Source organism: Wolffia australiana, chromosome 12 (assembly GCF_029677425.1).
Source record: "Wolffia australiana isolate 7733 chromosome 12, ASM2967742v1".
Taxonomy (NCBI): Eukaryota; Viridiplantae; Streptophyta; class Magnoliopsida; order Alismatales; family Araceae; genus Wolffia; species Wolffia australiana.
The window spans coordinates 13,733,533-13,753,084 of record NC_135846.1 but is presented as its reverse complement, the minus strand read 5'-3'; the positions used below and the strand labels follow the sequence as shown (position 1 = coordinate 13,753,084).

General features: G+C 44.9%; 1 protein-coding gene across 1 annotated transcript; it reads left to right on the top strand.

Moving 5' to 3' along the window:
- Positions 1 to 322: 322 nt before the first annotated feature.
- Positions 323 to 19,372, top strand: PIP5K9 (phosphatidyl inositol monophosphate 5 kinase). Its single transcript, XM_078584576.1, has 9 exons — positions 323 to 501; positions 1,321 to 2,616; positions 3,190 to 3,357; positions 7,852 to 8,017; positions 15,629 to 15,739; positions 15,836 to 16,023; positions 16,655 to 16,818; positions 17,025 to 17,190; positions 18,831 to 19,372. The coding sequence occupies exons 2-9, from the start codon at positions 1,379 to 1,381 to the stop codon at positions 19,099 to 19,101; spliced, it is 2,472 nt and encodes an 823-aa protein (XP_078440702.1). The 5' UTR covers positions 323 to 501; positions 1,321 to 1,378; the 3' UTR covers positions 19,102 to 19,372.
- The last annotated feature ends 180 nt before the right edge of the window (positions 19,373 to 19,552 follow it).

The window sequence follows — 19,552 nt, the reverse complement described above, 5'->3', positions numbered from 1 at the left end:
TTATTATTAATCAAAGGTTAAACTTTGTGATCTAACATTGAAAGATTTGAAAAACCCAAATTCAGTTACATTTTCTTGGGATGCTCATAAATTACACAGGTCGTCATAAAACAGCAGACTCTATGGGCAATAATGACTCACTGTATTATACTGTATCAGGAATTCAACGAGTCTTAGCATTGACAATGTCGATCGATCGAGCAGGCTAGATCGAGATGACCGATCGATCCAGTCAAAGAGGGGAGCAGGATAAGAATCGGTTTCCGGCAGGACACGGGATCGGGCCTGGGGCGGGTTCGCGTTCGGGTCCGGTCAGACCCGTTTGGCTCGTCTGTGGGGGTACTGATCGAGCGGGTCGTCTTCCCTGGTCTGCTGGTCTGGTAGTGCAGAGCTCGAGATCGACGGGGCGATGGAGTTCGAGGAGGGGAAGGACGAGCGATGGCCGCGTGACTTCGTATGTTCGTAGCTTCTGATCGGACGAACTCATCGCCTCATGGAAAGGTAGCTGGATCGGTTCTGTTTTTCGATTTTTGTATTGTTTTTTTCTTTTTCTGTATTCTCTTGACCGGATCTGCTGGCGAACTGTTGCAAAACCGCATCTCTGACTGTCTCTTTTTGATTGATTGGAATCCTGGTACGGTATCTTGCGTCCGCTGTTCATACTTTCTGCGCTTTGGTTTGATGTGATTGGGGTAGGGATCGCGGTCAAGATGTTTGATATGTTGTGGTATGGATTCCTTGGTTTGGTTTTTTGCTGTTGTGGGGTGGGGGTGGGGGTTTGATTTAGATAGAATTTGGCTTTTACTCTAATAAGTTTGTTCTTGGACTTTATCCTCATTCTCTCTGAAGTCTAATCACTTCCTTGGTCATCTTATCTTTTTGTTTCCTCGAATTTCCTACTCATTACTCGTAATTCGATCTGAGGAATCCGATTTGTGTTGGTTTCTTATGTTTTTCCTCCAAGAATCGTCTTTCTTCTATTTTATAGACTCAATTGTTTGCATGGTTGGATTGAACTGAAGCTCTACCAGGCGCGGAGTAGGGACAAAACCTTTTTCTTCCTAATTTCATGACGAAACTTGTGGGTGTGTATGTATGTATGTATCGTTTAGTCTTCGAACTTCCGAGTCTATACAAACATAATAATCCACAAATTCTCTCCGATGAAGCTGGATTTAGGTAAGCATTAGAAATATAGAAACGAGATGGGCATCATTTCTTTATTATGTTTGGATGATAACAACCATATTGTGCCCTGAAATTTATGTTGCTGGCTTTAATTCATGGCCACTAATTTTTCTGTTTTTTTTTCCTGCTTAGTTGGATGTGCATGGTTTGAGGACCTCAGAAGGCTTGAAGTGTTCTTGGCTCATTATGAATGTCACTCCCTGTGGCCCTTCCGGATAATGCGGAAGCAGAGCAATCTTTTCCCAGGAAGTTTACCTTGGACTCGCGGTCTCTTCATGAAGAACTTCCAAGTATTTCTGGTAATGGGCCTGAGCTAAGACATGGAAAGTTTGTGCTGCGTAATGGGGAGTCCTATATTGGGACATTGCTGGGCAACGTGCCACACGGAACTGGTAAGTATATTTGGCCAGATGGCTGCATCTACGATGGAGAATGGAAAATGGGGATGAGGCATGGGAATGGAAATATATCATGGTCTTCTGGATCTACTTATGAGGGGGAGTTTTCTGGTGGCTACATGCATGGAGCTGGAAAATTTACGGGTCCTGGAGGAACTTACGATGGTCGCTGGAAGCTTAATCGAAAACACGGCCTTGGTTCCCAGACGTATCCTAGCGGGGACGTCTTTGATGGTTCTTGGATTCAGGGAGTCGTGGAAGGACCCGGCAAGTACACGTGGGCCAATGGCAACATGTATCTTGGTCATATGAAGGGTGGAAAAATGTCGGGAAAGGGCACTCTCACTTGGAGCAATGGGGATACATATGAAGGTAACTGGTCAGATGGCATGGTGCATGGTTTTGGGGTTTACACTTGGTCTGAAGGAGACTGTTACATTGGTACGTGGACCAGGGGACAGAAGGATGGGAAGGGTGTATTTTATCCCAAAGGATGCAAGCCTCCAGTTGCCGAAGAGTTCTATCTTAACGCCCTTTCAAAAAGAGGGTTTTTACGTGATGTAAAAAGGCAGAGTCATGGTTCTCGATCGCGTATTCTTCATTTTTCTTCAATGGAGATGGGTTTCATGAAGGCGAATGATACTAAAGGATCAGGAGCCAGTGCATCTCGCAGTATCTTCAACAGAAGGTTGTCAAAGCTAAACCAGCCACTCAGTTCTAGTTTGTCGTTGGACAGAGGCAGGAGTCTGGAGATTGCCATTGAAAAGTTTCTTGGAAGTGCTCAGTCATTTTCTGGTGAAACAACCTTACAAGGGGATAAGCTTGAGGAATCAAACTTTCCCATCCTTGAAAGAGAATATGTCCAAGGTGTTTTAATCAATGAACTGGTGGTAAATAATGGTTTTTCCTCGTCGTCAAGAAGAACAAAAAGACGCCATAGGAAACTAGCAAAGGAGAAAAGACAAGGGGAGACAATTATTAAGGGCCACCGGAGTTATGATTTAATGCTCAGTCTACAACTTGGGATCAGGCAATCATTATCAACTTTTTTGACTTTTTTGCTCTAATTTCTGACCCTGCCATGCTATGAACTGGTGTTGTCTTATCGCATTTTAGTTTTTTTTCCAACAGGGTTGGTTTAAATAATTTGACCGGTCTTGTAGTATTCTGATACAATCCCTTTCCCATTCCAGATACTCCTCCATCCCTGTCTCTCTATTTCTGTATCTTCGTCAATATTTGGAAAAGATTCCTCTATAGAACTTCAAGATTCTATCATATTTTAGCATGTAAGACATAATCGGAACCTGTTACCTAGTTCTCTGAACTCTGATTACTAATTCTATATTCAAAGAACTGATAACGCAAGCATTAAATCGCTTCCAGTACAAAAATTCATTTTTACTTAATAAAAATTTAACCTTAATACTTGTTGAATCCGGCTCAAAGAATTAGCTGTTTTGAGCTTCAGAGGGTGAGGCCATGTTAAAAGGCTAATTATGTTACTTTTGTTTTCTGGCTCGCAACAGTCCTCGAAGACTAGCACTTGTCAAGAAATTCCACTGACGATATGTACCTCTATTGGCTGTGTTCTCACATATAGGTACACTGTTGGGAAAATCACCCCCATTCAGAGACGTGAGGTCCGTTCATCAGATTTCGGCCCATCTGCAAGTTTTTGGATGAACTTTCCAAAAGGGGGCTCTCAGTTGACACCTTCCCACCATGCCGAGGATTTCAAATGGAAGGACTACTGTCCAATGGTTTTTAGGTAATATACCGATCCTTATTTTATGTCCTCAAAATGACATGTTTTCTACATTTTTCCTTTATCTTTTTTCCCGTTTCCTTCCTTCAATATATTATTTTCCTTGTAGCTACAAAGTTGTGATGCCATTGAGACAACCCTCTCATGATTCCCCTTCTAGAATGAAAAAAAGGTAGAGGGAAGGGAAACATATATATAAATGGTTTCTATAAATATGAATAAATGACAAAAAGAGAATGGCAGAACAAACGAAGTCAAATATTTGCAGCAGAGTGTTACATGAATTAGAATTTTGGAACCGTTATTGAATAAAATATAGATGTGAACTTTCCCTGATTTGTCCCTCTTCTCTTTCATTCGCTAGATGAAGTCATATGATACGAACCTTGATCTAGGCTCGTATCGGAAGGAGGGTAGACGGGCGAGGCGAGGTAGAAGTTCCCGGGGTAGAGAGGAGAATGGGAATGGTCGGAGGAAGGCCGAGCTGAGGGGGCAGGGATCGGCCGAGGACGAGCCGCCTGAAGACGTGGTGAGGTAGAGACGATCATGAGGGCAGGGGATCGTACAGGGAGAGAAGGAGATCAGGCCTAGACGAGGATAGGGGAGACAAGAACACTCTTTCTTCTATCTTCTTGGCTGCCCTCTTAAAGGGAGGGCATCCCTATTTAAAGGAAATACAGCAATCACTAAATGACTTAAATGCCCCTGCGGGCTAACATGACTATACTACCCCCTAGCATCCTATCATCATCCAGTCACTACTGGGATAAACTTGTGAGAATCATGAATTTATTTAACTGTCTCGTCGGCTACTCATCTTTTGATGGCTTGAGTCATGTCTCCTTCATAAATTCTTGTACAGACGGTTTTTTCTTGACTTATCTGTGAATGGGAAAAGGGGCAGCAAAAGAGATTTTAGTTGCAAGGATAGATGATTCTCTAATCTGTTTCAAAAAAAAGTATGATTCTCTAATGTCGGACAAATAGTTCCTTGGGCTAAAACATTGCTCCTAGATTCAGGGATTTGACGAGATGGGTTGCCGAGTGTGCCCGTGATGTCTCCCAGGATGTGGGTCATGATGAACCTGATGGGACAGGAAAAGACCTGATGGATTTAATGGCTAGTTTGCATATGAAGTAATGCAGCATGTGAGTGACATGCTACGTTATAACACCTCCCTGTAAGATGGAGAGTGGATAGCATACATGCCCTGCTAGGACAAAAGCTAGTCATGCTGAAATCTTATAACAGCCAGTTGGTGCTCGATATGATAGGTACATAATGAATTTGAAGCATCTGCTCATCCAACTGTTGCTTGATGTAGTGGCTTTAGAGGCCCATGTGTTTGGTCCATTCATGTTGAACTGGATCATGGGGAGACTGATGGCAGACTTATTGTCACAGAGTGATATAAACTGACGTGGTTTATGTCTTGAAAGGGGAAGAGGAATGGAGGGCCCACCGATGGCAGTTGCCGAGAGAATGAGACAGAAGAGACAGGGGCACTGGGCGTTGCGGAAGGGAACTAGATCCGAGGATGACAGAGTCATTGTTTTAGAGGAATACGGTATTGTATCAGAACTTTCTAATAAGAATATAATTCCTGCCCTTGAAGGCCACATCTTTAAAGGGACCTATGGGAAGGGAACAAAAGATGAAATGCCTTTAGTTCAATTCTAATCGATTCTGATAGATTAGAATATCACCTTAAGGGAAAGGAGTTGTATGACAGAGCTGGCAACTTTCCTAAATAGGCGCATTTGCATCGTTGACAGTGGCTGGACCTGTGGACGTAGATGCAGAGCTTTGGGTGCTTTGTTGATGTTGTTCAATGGGTATTCGCTTACCTTTTTGACTTGGAATGATGATGATAGGGTGGTGGATGAGTGAGTTAGGGTATTTGCTCATCTAAGGACTGAGACTCTAAGTTCTTCACTCAGCAGAACAGCATCCGTATGTGGTGGTGGTTCTTGAGTAGATCATGGAACATTATGCAGCTGTCCCTCATTAGGTTATATGGAAGGGGGTAATAAGTTTGTGATTGGAAAGAGATGGTAACACTCACATTCAAATTGTCACTGCAGCCTGTCGGTCCAGTATACCCCGGAACTTAAACTTGTTAGATTTGAGTGTTATGTACATCGACGTCTGCATCAAACAAATAAGTTGGCTCCAAAGGCCATTAATTGTGCGTTTGTTGTGTATTGGGTACACATCTTGGAAAATACAAGAGCCCTCACTATTCACGGTTCTATTCCAAAGAGTTTCTGGGGAGAAGCTGCTATATTCTGTCTATTACACAATCATCTGCCTACTCGTTCTCTTTCCAAAAGTCCATGTATATTACCTCGGACTTTAAGAGTCTCTGTTTCAGAGTTAATAAATCACATCCATTGTCAGTGTGAAATCTCTTCACTTTCATATAAAATAATCAGGAAATCATATTCAGATTTATGCCTCGGAAGATGGATCCAGCAAAAATAGCACATATCATCTATCAGAACTGTTGAAGAATAGCATCCTGCATAAATATGAAAAAGAGCGCTCTTGTTATCAGATACAGCTTTAGCGCGGTTCGCAAGCGCTTGAATCTAACATGGTGTTAGAGTCAGGTTGCAGGTTCAAATCCCTGAAGCAACGCACTGCATGCTTGGGCCATAAATAGGCCAGCGACAGGAGTTATGGAGGAGTTTTGAAGAATAACATCCTGCAGAAAGATGAAAAAGTAGCGCCCTTTTAGCATAGTTGGTAAGTGCTTGAATGTAATGAGAACTAAGAACAATAAAAAACCATGTAGGCCAGAAAATAGGGCTGGTCGCCAGATGTCACTGTGCCCTAGCTCAAACATGTGTGTTGCACCATTGATAATAACCTTGATGTGGGTTTGTATGAAGGAAGGGGGATTGAGGAGAAGAGTAGAGGATCCCAAAGGTTGAAGTGTAGAATGGGAATGATTGGAGGCAGTTATTGGAGGGAATAATGGGGGATAAGCCATCTGTAGACAATGAGGTAGAGGCAATCACAAGGGATGGGGATCATTGAGGGAGAGAGGGAACTTTGCCATCAAGAGGAAAGACGAGGGACTTTAACTTCGTTCTTCTTGGCTGCCCGCCTAGAGAAAGGGCGTCCCTATATAAAGGGAATACATAAGGGCCAAGTGACCAAAATGCCCCTAGTGAACTAACACATCAAATCTAACCTTAGATAGGATAGGAATCTGATATGTTCCAGATTACAAAATCGGAAAGGTGCTCGTCTTGTATTTGCGAGAGGTAAAAATCTATCAGTTTGATTCAATCCCAGATAGATCGAGAGAGTTTCACAAACCAATACAATGTGTCTTATAACGGAAATGGATAAAAGGTACCCAAACCATGATTGACTGATCCCTCTTCTGGACGCTGGCTTCTCCTGCTCTCCAGCCCTTCCCTGTGATCCTCGAGGGGACCAGACACTTCTTAGAAATTCGTACCTGTAGGTCTGTCCCTGTCTTTATTTATCGGGTCGTTGACCCTCTTAGTCCTCGTGAGGTGACGTGGACCTGGCTCTTTGGTTAAATCTTCTTATGTATATTCTTATGTATTTTAGCCAATTAACACTCATCACATACCAGCTGTAACATAAATCTAGACACATGTCCATAACAGAAAATGATGAATGCCCCAATTCATGATGAAGAAGTCAAAGATGTTCTTTCCTAGTTGTTGCTGCTGCTGAAACCTGGACATGTGCCTCTGAGTAATAAAGGCCCTCTGAGATCCTAACTAGTCCATGATTGGGGCCCGGGACTTTCTCACAAAGAAAGGCATCAGCTCCATCAAAAAATCAACTTATGAAAGGACTGTTGGGCAAGACGTTTTACTGATTTCAAACAGGCACATAATTTTGAAGTTCGGAGAGTAGGAGTAACTTCAATGCTTCTGATGCCAACCACAGGTAGTAGAGTGCCATCTGCAGTCTGAACTTTTGGCCTCTAGTGCAGGGTTGATGGGTTTTAAAAATGGTCTCTAGATGGAGTCAAATGGTCAGAGGCTCCGGAGTCAAGGATCCATGGGGTAGACCTATGAGGTAGTGCTCTAGTAAGGGAGTAACAGACATCTGAGAGGGCGAGGGAAGTGGAGCGAATAATGTTGGTCGATGACTTAAGAAGTTCTTGAGCCTAAGAAGTTCCTCTTTGTGGAAATTAAAATCCTACTCTTGAGGTCCATTATCGTTTTGCTCAGTAACTTGAAATCCATCCTTGCTCTGACTAACTCTGGTGTCCCGTCCTTTGATATATCCAACACTAATTGTTGGATATTGCGTTGGGATGTGTTAAATGTCAATACACACATTAGGGCTGGGGTACAGAAGCTTAGTGAACACAGGCTTACTGTATTATCCGATTGTATTTCAACATCTATGTGTGCATCTTGTTATTTCATTTTTCTGTCGTTTCATTATTATTTCTCTGGCGACATTTTCTGTTTCTTATCTGTTTCTTTTTTTGTTTACAGAAATTTGCGTGAGATGTTTAAGCTAGATGCAGCGGATTATATGGTTTCAGTGTGCGGTAGTGCTGCACTTAGAGAGCTTTCCTCACCAGGGAAGAGCGGTAGCGTATTCTTTCTTTCTCAAGATGACCGTTTCATGATCAAGACCCTGCGGAAATCAGAAGTCAAGGTTCATTCCTCTTTTGTGGGAAATTATCTTCCTTTTTTTAGATCTTGAATAGTGGGCAACTTATATTTTTGGGACATTTAATACTTTCTGAGCAGGAGCCAAAAAATGGCCTCCATTTTTTACTTGTAAAATTAGGTATCTACAAACGATTCTACATATTTTCCTCTATCTTCTCTTGTTATCTATTTCATGCAATTTTAAAGTATCTCCTGACGAGAAATTATTGGTATGAATTTAGACTGCTGCCTTTTAAGCTGGTTTTCTTACTTAAATCATGTCCAATTAGCTAGGCCATATCTCATTAATCAGAACACATGAACTTGGCTTTTTCACATTCATCTGACCATCGTAAAAAGGCTGTCCTAATTTTGCATTTTTTGGGTCTTGAAATTATTCAGCATTTTTATCCATAAACCCTATTTTTTTTCAGAAATAAATAACACTCTAAAACGCATGAACACATCACTACTAACAAAATAGGTGACGCGGTTTATGCACCCTCGGGAAGACTTAGCCATCCAAATTTCGGATGACAGCTATGGTCGGAGTTCAAACTGGGATGAGAAAGCAACCCTAGGCAGAGGAATGTTGTCTTTCGGGCAGGGCCTTAGACAGATTTTCCCCCAAGTTAAAGACTTTTTCACTGCCCGACTTGGTGATGGCTCCTTATTTCGCTTCTGGAGAGTCCCATGGACTTCGGACGTCCCTTTGAAGGAGGCATTTCCTCGGCTCTATGGGCTGGCCGGATGCCCCGATGCCACAGTGGCAGAATGTTGGGACAACATATGGAATCCAACGGTAGAAGGTGCTCTCTCAGATCAAAGGGTGGCAGACTTCTTAGGCATGCAACAAGCTTTGTCTCAATGCCGGCCAAGACATGGCGAACAAGATGGATGGACTTGGACAGACACTCCCTTTTCTGTTTGGAAGGCCTACATGAAGCTCTGCCAGGGAACGGAAGATTGATCAACAATCCAGGCATGTCGGGCCATTTGGCACCTCAAGATTCCATTAAAGGTTAAGATCTTTGGTTGACTCTTACTACAAAAGAGGCTGGTGACACACGTCTTCCGTCGGAGGATGTATCCTAATACCTCTGCGACATGCACTCTATGCACAAATGGTGAGGAAGCCTGCAACCATTTATTCTTTGAGTGCCCAGTCGTCTGTTCGATCTGGGCTACCCAAGTGCACTTGGCGCCGAATGTGACATCATAGGAGGTTTTTTGGGAGTTCATAAGGCAAGGGGACTCTAGGAGGGAAGAGGGAGGTCGAGCATTGACAGTGCTCTGGGCGATATGGCTACACCGAGATGAGGTAGTATTTAAGGGGGGCAAGGTGTCCAAGGACGGGCTAGCCCACGAGGTCGAGGGCCTCATGGCATCCTGGTTTGCTAGAGAGGTAATCAGTTAAGAGAGAGGTTGTCCAAGTGGTGAGGAGAGTTTAACTATCTCCACATGTAACTGCGGGTGGTTACCGCTTTGTTGGGTGACCACCTTAAATCACTTTTCAAAAAGAAAACACTCTAAACTTTTCATTTTAAAATGGGAATAATTTTTTTTTGAACTATTTTTTCTTTTTTGAACAATAAAGAAGACCACCCGGAACCAGTGGTCTACCTGCTATCATTAACGATAAAGGTTTTGTACAAACAATGTACAATCAAATTCAAAATAGGCTATCCTCTCCCTCCACCCCAAAATGACTTCAGCGCCTCCACATCATGAGCGGCATTCTCTATTGAAGCCGCCCTCCCATTAAACACTACCTCGTTTCGATGCATCCATATCGTCCAGAGCACCGCGAGCAAGCGGCCCCAATCAAGTCGGTTTCCATGTCTCCCGTCAGAAGCTGAAGCCCAAAAGGCATCGTTCGAGGAGATATCCACCCCCGGCAAATGCAGAGATGCCTAGACGCCCTGTGCGAACTAGCATGTGAAGAACATGTGAGAGCAATTTTCCTCTCCCCTGTCACACATAGGGCAGCCAATGGGAGCCACAGGGGTCCATCTCCGTCGATAGACTCGTGTGACCAGCCTTCGACGCCTCAACAACCAACTGAAGAGTCGCACTTTATGGGGGACTTTGCATGTCATCAACATATGGCAGGCCTTACTAGTCGTCTCGTCGTCCCGAACTGCTCCTTGGATTTTCAAATATGCATCTTTCACCGAGAAGAACGACCCCCGCCATATCCAACCGTCACAGGAATCAACTACCGGTCTGAAAGGTAGAAGTGACTCTTGCAGCTCCATCAGCTCCCCCAACCGCGGCTCTGATAAAGCTTCTGTCAACATAGGGATGCAAGCCTCATCCCAACATTCCCTGACCGCGGCCTTTGGATTCCTCGCTAGCGCAAATAGCCATGGGAACCTCAAATTCATGGGGCCGTGGTTGGACCAATTGTCGGTCCAAAAGCGAAATGTAGCCCCATCTCCCAATCTGGGCTCTAAGAACTTGAGAATGCGAGGTATGGCTTGCCGCAGACCATTCCAGAAAGGGGACTCTCCTCTGACTCTAGCCCTGCGTCTCTCCCAGTCTATCTCGGAGCCATATCTGTCTCTCAAGACGTTGAAAACCAGCCCCTCCCCTAAAGTGGCAATCCTTTCCACCCACTTGGTCAACAGTGCCAAATTCATTGATTCCAGATGCAGGATCCCCAGCCCTCCATGCTTTACAGGTCTGCATAGAATCTCCCTCGCTACTAGTGGCACCCCCTTTCGTTCTTCCTCTCCATTGCCTCCCCAGAAGAACCGTCTCATCCCCCCCCCCCCCCCAGTAGCTTCACCATTCCCGCCGGTATTTTAAATACCGATAAGTGAAATATCGGAATCGCGGAAAGCACCGACCGTAGAAGCAACAGTCGTCCCCCTTTCGAAAGTACTTTGTTCTGCCACCCCTCTAGCCTCCTTTCTACTTTCTCCACCACCAATGCCATTCAGCTGCTAGAATACGCCGCCCTGTCAATGGGAGACCCAAATAACACATCGGGAGCGATCCTCAAGGTGTGCCTAAAGCTCTGGCACACTGTGTCTCTTCCTCTGAAGTAAGTGCGAAACCCACGAACGCGGACTTAGCTCGATTGAGTTGCAGTCCTGAGAACTCCGCAAACTGATCGAGTAATGCTGACAGAATACGAGCTTCTTTCATTGAGCCTTCAATGAAAAATGTGGTGTCATCCTCAGGGTAGCTTGCCGTTTGAAAGCTTTTGAAAAGGCCTTGCTCGCAGGTTTTGACTGTGCAGGTGGCCAGGGTGTCCACCGCAAGAAGAAACAACAGCGGTGCTTACTGGCAGCCTTGTCGGACTCCCCTTTGTGGGTGGATCCATCCCCCCTCAGCTCGACCATTGACCAATATCGAGAATGTGTGAGAGGTAACACACCGTTTCACCCAGGTCACCCACTCATCGGGGAACCCACATTTGCGCATAACAGACCATAGGAATCTCCAGTCGAGCGAGTCATATGCTTTAGCAAAATCAACCTTCCATATGAAACCCTTATTCTTCTTCGCCTTCCATGTAGATACGATCTCCCCTGCCACCACCGTACTGTCCACCAGTTGTCTACCTGGGATGAAAGCTGATTGGAAAGGTCCGATTAGGTCTCCAATTTCCACCCTTAGCTGGTTCGCCAGCACCTTGGCGATGATAAGATATATGGAATTCGAGAATGCAATCGGCCTGAAGTCCCCCACGTTGATGGCAGCAAAGCGCTTGGGCAGCAGAAATAAATATGATCAGTTTAGTGTCTCCAAGCCATAATTACCATGCCAGAATTCTTCCAATGTACTCATCACCTCTAATCCGACCACCTCCCAAAATTCGCTGAAAAAGAGTACTGGGAATTCATCGAGGCTGGTGGGCCCTCTTCATTCAAGCCCTTGATTGCCTTCCTCACTTCTTCCACAAGGAATGGCTTCACCAGCTCATCTTGTTGGACTTGTGTTAACTTGGATGCACTTCTACCGCTCCATCTCCACTGGTTCCGAGCCCCTCTTCTAGTCACTTCTCTGAAATGATTTGCCAGCGCTTCTCCAATCACCTGTGTCCTGACAAATTCCCGCGCCCCCACCTTCACTCGGAGTATTTAATTCGAGCGCCGTCTTCCATTTGCCGCAAAGTGAAAAAATCGAGTATTGGCGTCCCCATCCTTAATCCATAGTTGGCAAGATCGCTGTCTCCAGCCAAGTTCTAGCTTCTTGTCTTCGTCTTCTACTATCCCTCTACAGTTTTTTCTCTCCATGCACTCAATATCAGTTAAGCCCCATATATCTTCCAGGGCATCCATCTGCTGAACTCGTGTCAGGGCTTCATCTCTACAGCGGTGATGTTCTTCTCGAATCTTTTTCTTGAATTTCTTGAATCCTTTCTCCCGCAACCACGATTTATCCATCTTGAAGTATGTGGGTCTGTTTTGGCCGACATTATTCTGCCATATAATTGGGGTGTGATCTGACAACGGTCTAGGAACTGCACGCACATCTGCCAACGGGTATTCCTCCAATAACTCCACTGAGCATAGAAACCTGTCCAAACTGGAGAGAGTATTAGGTCCCCTCGTACTTCTCCATGTGTAGATACAATTCATCGGCCCCATTTCTTGCATGCTCGCTCGTGATATAAAGGACCAAAACTCCTCGGAACCCAGACATTGCCCTCCCGTCCCATCTGGCCTATCGCCCGACTCCAGTGTCACGTTGAAATCCCCTCCAATAAGCATGGTGGTCCCTTGGAAGAGCGAGGCCACGGCCTCCAGCTCCTCCCACAGCACGTACCGGCGTGCCGCAATCACTGGGCCGTAGACCGATGCCACCACATAGTGATGGTTGTCGCACCTTCTCTTGATTTTAACTACAGCCACATACTGCCCTGTCCAAGACCCCTCCTTAGTATAGGTCACCGTGTTCCATGCCACCAATAAGCCCCCCGATCTGCCGATTGCATTAACTGCCACGAAACCCTCCAAGAACCCTCGCCCTCCAAGTTCCACTCTTTGGCATCATACCTCTCCAGCATTGTCTCCTGCAGGCATACCATATCAGCTCCCCATTGTTGCAAATACCCTCCCACCACACCACGTCTCCCTCATCACGGAGACTGTGTACATTCCAAGAGATGCACCTCATAATTGGGTTGGCGATTGCCCCCCCAATGGTTTCTCTGGTAGGAGCTCCACTCTCTCTGCCAGTTCACGTACCGTCAACTGCATGTCTGACTTCCTCTCTATCACGGCTTTCACTCCTTGGCTTGGGATAGCTGCAGTCTGTCCCCTCACCCACCAACGGACGTGGAATTATCTTCCTTGATGGTCCTGTTCTCAGCCGCATTTGACCATTTTTCCCTGACACTAGCCATGTTGTCTTACCCTGCTCATCCGTCAAGGCTAGTTTCCCTCGACGATATACAATACCTTTAAACCGCCGGAGATCTTCCTTGGCGATACGTCGTGTTCTTTGGGCTGCCCTTAACCTCCTCCCCCGTTGTCCTTGGCCCTCTGTGGCAGGGTCACCCTGATGAGGTACTAGGATGGTCGCCTCATCCAATTCCTTCAACCTTTGTGGAGGGTCCGACCTGCCACTCTTTGTTGCTCGAACATCTGCAATCAATTGTGTCGGAGAAGCCGATGTCACAGATTCTCCCTGGGCTTGGTTCCCTCTATCTCTGACTGGTGCCGGCATGTCATCTTTGGGCTGCAATGTGGTGTGTAGTTGCTTGGGAGTACTCCCCACCACCTCTCCCTGTAGCGCCTCGGGCCCCCTGGTTCCAAAAGGTGCTGGCAGGAGTGGTCTGGCTCGGATATCCGCCCTGAAAGTTCCATCACAGCCATGGATTTGGACTGACCCAGGTATCGGATCTCCCTCCACCATTTCGACTTCCATCAGCACCATTCTAGGGTCCCCCGACTCCAACCCCGTTGAGATGATATGTAAGTCGTCCCAAAGACGCGACCATCCTCTCCAATGTCGATCTTCTGTGATGTACCAACGGGACACCATGCGCCTCCACAACTACCCCTCGTTTCCTCCTCCTTTCTGCCCCGTCCATGGGGAGGACCCGGCGCCATCTCACCTCCGTGGTGTCTGGGATCCTCTGCCTCCAGCCACAGACCGCAACATAAGTCTTCAACAATACCCCCCCGGAGGAATAGGGTATTGCTATCCAACTGCTGCACCTCTGCTAGGTTCGCCACCGGGAAGTTCCTATGTAAGTCCCTATTGACCTTCAAATCGGGAGAGCCCCCACAAATGTCTCCCATCAAGCACCTATGCCGAATGCTAGCGTAGTCCTCCCGCTCTTTAGCAAGTGGCTGGTCCCCTCGATAGCCTTTATTCCAATGCGGCTGCTCTGTCCGAACATGTGCTCCAACCTCCTTTTTCTCCCCTTGACAACAATGTACTCGGCGATGGCCTGGTCCATTACATCTGCGGCAAATCACAGGCTCTCTACACTCACGTGCGTGATGTCCTTGTGCGAAGCATCTGAAACATCTGTTGGCCTCGTCGAATGATTGTGGTCGGGGCATCATGGTCATAATTTATCTCTTCTTCACACGCCGGGGCCCCACTATCACCCAACCTTCCTCATCCTCCATCTTATTGCCTCCGTTGTCAGTCCATGCTCGCTCCATCACTTCCTCTGTTGTCGACACCGGTTTGGCTGAACTGATAGTGTCCCGCTTGATTTCATCTTGGCGCAGGCCGTCCTTCCTATAGCTTGCCTGGACACCGCGACGACCCGCATGGCTGAGTTGCGTGTTGCTACGCAGCACTCTCTCATCTTTTTTGTAATGGCAGTCACGACGGGCCAGCATCCAATTCCTGTCCTCATCACCGCCCGTATCTTCCTGTCACAGTGTTGCGCCATTGGGACCTTCATCCTTGAGACCGGTGAGTGTGGTGTGGTGGCCATCAAAACGACCTTCCACCTTGGTCCCCGCCTGGGTGCCTGTGTGTCGGGCGAGCATCCCGACGCTCTTCCTCACCTCGTGGTGACCATGCCGTCTTCACCGCCTCCAACCCCTTTCTCCCTGGGCCGATTCCCGACTGGATTGGCTCACTTCTCCCGCCGTCTCCAGCCGTTCTCGACCTCCGACTGGATTGGCTCATCTTCCTCCTCCCAATCATCTTGCCGGACTCGCCGGTGGTATGCGGGATGGTGCAGTCGGGCTGGGTGAGTCACACCAGCCGGGGTGAGGGAGTGATCAGGCTCCCAGGGAGGCGTGTCGTGGGGGGAGGGGGAAGGTGGTGGTCCGCTGACATTTTTTTTTTGAACTATAATAAGGGATGAACACCAGACGAATCAGTGAACCTCCCATCGAGGCCTTACAGGCCCCCAATGGGAATAATATGTCGACAACAATAGTATATTTTCTCGTCAGGGGTCAATTGCTAAAAAAGGCAGTAGATCTCAGGTATCTACAACTAGGTATCCTACTGGTAGGAGAAATATTACTATTACGTCCGTCTAACTTTTAATCTTGCTCTAACTTCAAACGCGTCAGGCACCGTTTCTCAGAGACAACATATTTCTCCATTCAAAAAGCTTAGTTATAATTGTAAGTTTCTTGTTTTCATGGAAGAGCTGGGTGCTAACATAGTATTTATCATCCAGGTCCTCTTGCGAATGCTGCCGAATTATTACCATCATGTCCGCACATACGAGAACACGTTGATCACCAAGTTCTTTGGTCTGCATCGAGTGAAGCCATCTAGTGGCCAGAAGGTGATACCCAACTTATGTTATGTTGTAGGCTTTTAACTTTCTTTCATCGAATGGCTTTATTTTGTTTGTCATCTTAATAATTTATTGGCCTTTCAGTTCCGGTTTGTGGTAATGGGAAACATGTTCTGCACGGCTCTGCGGATACATAGGAGGTACGATCTGAAGGGATCTTCACTAGGCCGATCAACAGACAAGGTTGAAATTGACGAGAATACAACACTTAAAGATCTGGATCTTAACTATTGCTTCTACCTGGAACCATCCTGGAGAGACGCTCTACTCAAGTAGGACAATGAAACCTCCCATTTCCTTTGATTTATTGTTTTATCCATATCAATCTCTCTCTTGCATTCTCTCTCCCTTTTATCGCCGTTTAGTTCTCTCTCTGGCCATCTAAGTCGCACTTTTTCCTTTTCATTCTTTCTCTCTTCCTCTCTCTATATATCATATATATCTACCTCTCTCTGTCTCTCTCTCTTTATACATGCGTATAGAGAGGGCAAAAGGGATATTTGTGGAGAGAGGGAGACAGAGTGAGGGAGGGAGGGAGAAAGGGATGTATTTACCCCTTCTATTTCGGCCTTCTAGAATGACAATTTCCCCCTTCTAGATCCTCACTTCGGACAAACCTCCTTAAGCCGGAAAATTAATTACATATATTTATGTTTGTATTTTGTATGTACCTCCCTTCCTCTCTCCCTATATATCTTTGTATATATGCATCTCCCTTCCTCCCTCTCTCTCCCTCCTCTCTCAATATGTATATATTTATCTCCCTCCCTCCCTACAAGCAACAGAACAATTATCAACCGCCATAAAATATGCTTTGACCAGTTAAATGCACTATCTGGTCTGTGATTCTGACGCATCTTTGCAGATTGTGTGGTTAATATTCTTTCATTCATCTAATAATAGCCAGATAGAGATCGACAGCCAGTTCCTAGAGACACAGTGTATTATGGACTACAGTCTGCTACTTGGCGTACACTACAGAGCCCCCCAGCACCTGCGGTCCCAAGCGCGACATCATCATCTCCAGAGTGCAGTTTCCGATGGCTTAGCAATTGTTTCTGAAGAAGGTCAGCACCACATTCATTTTAATGTCCAATTTTCGGAAATAAAATATGATTGTTCCTTGAAAGGATTTATTCTTTTCTCTTCTCCAAAACTGGCCAAACATGAGAAATCAGTGATGTTCATCATAAAGATGTCTGAAAATTTTTGGTCAACTGGGTTTACTCTGTGGGATGACTTTGGTTTTGACATGTGATGGTCTTGTTTCCAGATCCACTGGATGATGAAATCTCCAACTATCCGCAAGGTCTTGTTCTCATCCCACGGGGGAGCGAAGAGAGTAGTTTTGTCGTGGGTCCACACATTAGGGGGAGTCGCCTGCGAGCTTCTGCCATTGGGGATGAAGAAGTGGATCTTCTCCTTCCTGGCACTGCAAGGTGCAACCTCATCTCGATTTCTAAAAGGAGCAACAGTATCATATGGCTGACCATGCAGATCAACCCATCATTATCCTCATTTTCATTACTGTTGTCATTTTCTTTGTCTTTATTACAGTTCAGCGACAACAGTGGTGATGATGATGACAATTAGTTATTGACATTGTCATCCGATTCCCAGGAACCATCACCGTCATTTTTATATCATCTATCTGTTGACAACGAATTGTCATCGTCATTTGTCCCAGCCACACATGGATAACAATGACGATGATGATGCTGAATTCATCATCGTCCTGCAACATGGATCATTTTATTTATGAGTTGTATATAGTGAATCATGAATCATTCTCATTATCATGGTCATTCTAGTCATCAATGATCATTATCTTTCCCATTGCAAAATGTTTCTTTTGTTTACTCTGAGTTGATTTATTGAGTTGACTCTTAATAATCATCGTTGTAAACATTAGTTTGTTCTCTGGTATTTTTTCCATAACCTTCTTCCACTCTTGAAAAGAAGATAGAAGGTTATGTTGTCAACTCAAAAGATCAAGCCGGTGGGTCCAATCCATCGTTATCTACATTATTGTATTATCTCTCTCTATATATATATTCGTTCAAACCTGCTGGGTCGACCCACTATGACCTTCTGTGAGGCAATCTTACTAATGAGAAGTTGCTGTAATAGAGTGAAACAAGAAGAGAAAAAAGTTTTGCATGCATTCTATTTCTTCTATGCATTATTTATACGCGATTGATTACAGATTACAACAGTCCTTTACCAAAGGCTAGAATAGCCATAGAAGATGGACAGCACGTGGACCCCACGTGCTGTGTAATAATCCCGTAACACCTTCATTACCCGGTCTTTTAAAGATTTTGATCTCATTTCCATCATATCATTTGACCGTAGTCATATATTGATCGACTTTATGACGTAAAGATTCAATCTATGACCCTGTTCCTCATCATTCCCATGTTTATTTCTTGGATGATGACATTCATCATTGATTATCTTGATCCATTATAATTACATCATATCATCATTTGATGCTTGCATCATCCATCTAGACATGTCATATTGGAGGGCCTGTCATTATCATTATTACCATGGTAGCATCTAACAGTTTCCATATGTCGTTTACCTTTTCAAAGTAGAAAGTCAACCGTTGGCCTCGTTCGTCATTGCTTCCATGTTATCATTTGGATAATGACCATTCATTATCTAGTATCTTGACCCACAAACATTACCATCACATGTCATATGTCTTCATCATTACTATTTTGTCGATGATCAACCTGAGTAAGTTATCTTTAACCATCATCATTTCAAATCGAATTATCTGATGCTGGATACAGGTTGTTATGTCAACTCATCGACTCGACTGACCCATAATTTAGAGAGAGTTCGTCCCTAGATTTATGGCCATCCTTTGAATCTGGCATCTTCACCCTTTATTCCATCATTATCATAACTTACATAACTTAAGTTCGTTGAAGCATCTCAAACCTCTTTTTCACCCTCATGTTCATCTGATGCTCAAGTAGATCATTGGTATTATCGTAACCATTGTTTAAACACCATCGATCATGATGATTGTAGACTTGGGTATATTTATCATTTTATCCTCGGGCAGATTGCAGATCCAGCTGGGAGTGAACATGCCAGCGAGGGCAGAGCACTTTCCTGGGGAGGAGGAAGACAGCGAGCTTTTTCATGAAGTATACGACGTGGTGCTATACTTGGGCATCATTGACATTCTTCAAGAATACAACACCAGCAAGAAAATTGAGCATGCCTACAAATCTCTCAAGTTTGATTCTCTCTCTATCTCCGCCGTCGATCCGCTGCATTACTCCAGCCGCTTCCTCTCCTTCATCCAGAGAGTCTTCCCAGAAAACTCATGATACAGAGGTTCACTATTTCCTCCTTTCTCCATTGTTCTTCATTCAACGAGTAAAAGGAAAAAAATGATTATTTGTATTTTCCCTCGTAAGATAAAAATACCTGTGGTGAGCAACTTGTAATATCTCTCTATCTCTAGATTGCTTCTTGAAAGGAACCACACGAAACATTTCATCAACATTTCTCTATATCCTTCTTCATTAGACATCAGAAACGAAGTGGAAATACTATTTGAAATTCCCTTGTATGGATAGTATCCTATCCTTGAACTTATTGGCTGTGTCTATTCGTCTTTGATTTCTGCTAGAGATACAATTCAACCATTTTTACTACATTTCTGGAGATATTTTAGGAGAACTTCCTAGTTACTTCGTGGGTGTACCCTCAGATTAAATTACTTCAATTAATTAGTATGTTTCTTGAGAACATTACTATAGAAAATACTTAATATGA